The sequence below is a fragment of the Echinops telfairi genome, unplaced genomic scaffold (assembly GCF_000313985.2).
Source record: "Echinops telfairi isolate 266 unplaced genomic scaffold, ASM31398v2 ScPeMD7_7469;HRSCAF=8507_1, whole genome shotgun sequence".
In the NCBI taxonomy this organism is placed as follows: domain Eukaryota; kingdom Metazoa; phylum Chordata; class Mammalia; order Afrosoricida; family Tenrecidae; genus Echinops; species Echinops telfairi.
In genome coordinates this window covers 148,565,542-148,568,737 of record NW_022111373.1, presented here as the reverse complement: position 1 = coordinate 148,568,737, position 3,196 = coordinate 148,565,542, and the positions used below count along the sequence as shown (strand labels likewise).

General features: G+C 59.0%; 1 protein-coding gene across 1 annotated transcript in view; it reads left to right on the top strand.

Annotated features, from left to right (window-relative positions):
* Window positions 1-3,196, top strand: part of NSUN2 (NOP2/Sun RNA methyltransferase 2) — a 17,384-nt gene that overhangs the window by 9,663 nt on the left and 4,525 nt on the right. Inside the window, exons 10-12 of the mRNA XM_045285287.1 lie at window positions 1,113-1,186; window positions 2,201-2,331; window positions 2,568-2,927. Of these exons, the coding sequence (XP_045141222.1) occupies window positions 1,113-1,186; window positions 2,201-2,331; window positions 2,568-2,927 (565 nt within the window). The remainder of the gene's footprint in view (window positions 1-1,112; window positions 1,187-2,200; window positions 2,332-2,567; window positions 2,928-3,196) is intronic.

The window sequence follows — 3,196 nt, the reverse complement described above, 5'->3', positions numbered from 1 at the left end:
CCCCGTGGAGGACGAGGCCGTCGTGGCCGCGCTCCTGGAGAAGAGTGAAGGTAGGCGTGGCCTGGGCCGCCGTCCGCAGCTGTGCGCCCCTCCCAGAGCTCTGTCCCTGGGTGCAGTGGAGAGGTGTGCGTTAGCGAGGGTGGGCAGTGCAGGGCCCTCTGCTCACTTCCAGAACCCGGCAGAGAGCAGGGGCTACTTGGGACCGCCTCTGGCTTCCCTGGTGCCACAAGGTGGGGATTAGGCAGGCCTCTGCCTTCCAGCCTTCTTCACCCGTTTTGCCACCAACCTTCCCTCCCTGGGCATTCTCCTCTGCTGTGTTTCAGGGCTACTTGCAGTGACCACAGGGAACCCACAGGCAGCACTCGGGATGAGGGGTCGTCTATTAGGGGAGGGAACAGGTGGCCACAAGTCATGATAGAGGTACTGGTCCACACCAGCACCTCTCCTCACCCAGCAGCCACATCTCTCTAGCTCCTCGGCCTCTCAGGCTGTGGTCCCTTGGCCTTTGCCTCTTAGGCCGGGAAGCCAGCCTGAGGCCCTGCCTCACATCCCATGAACTTGGCCAGGCTCCTCTGTTCTGTCTCATGGTCTTCCTGCCTTGGCTGGGCACCTCTGCTCTGCCACGTGGTCTGTGCTGCAGCCTCCGGTCTCGGCCTCTCCCCCTTTACACAGAGATCTTGAATGAGCTCCACTCCCTTGAGAGTTCTGTGCTGCTGAGATGGCTCTCGTCCTAGGTAGTGGGCCTGGCTTTTGTGTGTCAGCAGGCTATACTCCCAAAGAACAAAGGGTGTGACTTGGATTGTGCCCGCCCTACTCAGGTCAGGCCTTCCGTCCCTCTGAGTCCTGGCCAGGTCCTGCACAAAGCTTCCCCCCAGGTTCCCCAGCCTGGTCCCTGGCCATCACCCATGGGGACGTTTGCTCAGTGTAGTGGTTGTGCGCGCGCGCGCGCACACACACACACACACACACACACGACTACCCACAGCTGCTACTACTTTGATGCCTCAGCCGGCCTGGTGGCTGTGCTCTGTGTCCCTGGGGGTTGCTCAGGGCTGGGTCACAGCGTGGCCACTCACAGGGAGGGCCCTACCTGTCTGTGCTCTGCTTCCCAGGTGCCCTGGAGCTGGCGGACGTGTCCTCTGAGCTGCCAGGGTTGAAGTGGATGCCAGGACTCTCACACTGGAAGGTACGGTCCTTGCAGAGTTGTCCTTGTTAACTGTGGCCAAGCCCTCGCGGCTGCTGGCTTGGGTCAATGCCACCCACACCTGACTTCGTCGCTCAGACTTGGTAAGGAGGGTTGGTGTCTGGTCAGTTTCCCAGCAAACGGAAACACTCTGGCCTTGCTTTTGTGCCTAGCAGCCAGCGCTGTGTGTTCTCTGACCTCTTAAGTGTAAGCCAGACCGTAGCGACTACAGGGCAGGGTGTACGTCTGCTCCTGCGGGGTTTCCAGGACTGTGTATCTGCACAGAAACAGCTTGCCTCCTCTTGCATCCCAGAAAGCAAACTCCCTGCCATCTAGTCGAGGCCGACTCACAGCTACCCTGCAGGACAGGGCAGGACTGCCCCTGTGGGTTTCCGGGACTGTGACTCTTTATGGGAGTCAAAAGTTCCATGGGTGTGGCTACAGTTTTCCTTAGTGACTGAAATTCAAGTTGTACTGCTAGTAGGAGACCCCACTTTCTAGTTTTAAATCTGCTTGAAGCAACAAATAAGAATGGAAAATGATCTCTACTTGTAAAGGGTCCCGGTGGCATTTCTAACCACAAGGTCAGCAGTTTGAAACCACTAGCTTCTCCTCGGGAGAAAAGTGAGGCTTTCTATTCCCATGAAGACTGACCTGCTCGGAAACTCTTGGGGTAGTTCTACCTTATGCAGTAGGGTCACTGCGAGTCAGGTGAGCTCAATGGCACTTGAGTTTGGTTTTTACTAATTGTACTGGTCTGTGGAACCAGAGGATTCCAGCGTTTCAGCAGAGCGCATGCATTTTGGGTCATCTGCAAACGCTGTCTCAGGTTTATGTTTGCAGTCTCCCAGCCCTGAAAGCATCAGCTCCTGTGTCCCTTTGGGTACTCCCACCCTGACTGGGTAGTCTCAGCTCTGTGGAGGTGTGAGTCCACATGTCTCATGGGAGCACTCCCACCACTGGCCTGTGCCTCCCTGCTGGTCACCTGACTCGTGGCCCCTGTCCCTTGCATCTCAGGTCATGACCAAGGATGGACAGTGGTTTGCAGATTGGGACGAGGTCCCACACAGCAGGCACACCCAAATCCGACCCACCATGTTCCCACCAAAGGACCTGGAAAACCTGCAGGCCCTGAATCTGCAGCGGTGGTGAGCCTGGGGCAGGGGTGGGCTTCTCTGCTGTGGGTGACAACCTTGCCTGGGGCTGACCCCGTGGAGCGGTGAGCCCTCAGGCAGGTAAGCCCTGCTTGGTCCCCGGGAGCTGCCAGCCAGTCTGGCGTCGTGAGCCCTCAGCAGATCCAGTGCGGACTGCTCTGTGGGCGAGGGGAGCTGGAGGCCCGCCCGGAGGCTCCTGGGGAGTGAGCGCTCCTTCCTGTCGTCTTCAGCCTCAGAATCCTGCCCCATCACCAGAACACGGGGGGCTTCTTCGTAGCCGTGCTCGTCAAAACGTCTTCCATGCCCTGGAATAAGCGTCAGCCCAAGCCCAAGGTACGCTTCCCTCCGAGGTCTGAGCTCTACGGAGACGGTGTAGGACTGCCGGGGTCCGGGGGCAGCATGGCTGTTGGGATCGGTGGGCAGGTATGTCCAAAAGGTTATTTCCTGGTCATCCACGTGGAAACCATTCACGAGGCATTTTACGTGCTTTGTGTTTTCACACGAAGCTTTCAGACTCGTGGGTCATCTGATTTCAAGGTCACGCCTTGGCCTGTGCTTGGAGGCCTGCTGGGCGGCACTCGGGACAAGTGGTGACTCACCGCATGTGGATTTTACCCGCTCTCCCCTGTGCCCCGGCGGACTCTGCTCCACTGTGGAGCGGAGCTGACTCTGAGCCCCGTGACTACACCTGCAGCCTCTGCACAGCGCTGGTGCGGTGACGCTGCAGCACTGGGCCAACACAGCAGGCGGGTCGTGGTGCTCACTGGGAGTCGGCTCTGGGGCAGCCCGTGGTGGGTGTGTGTGTGGCCAGTGTCCTTTGGGTGGGGGGAGGGGGTGAAGGGATAAGTCAGCGTGGACC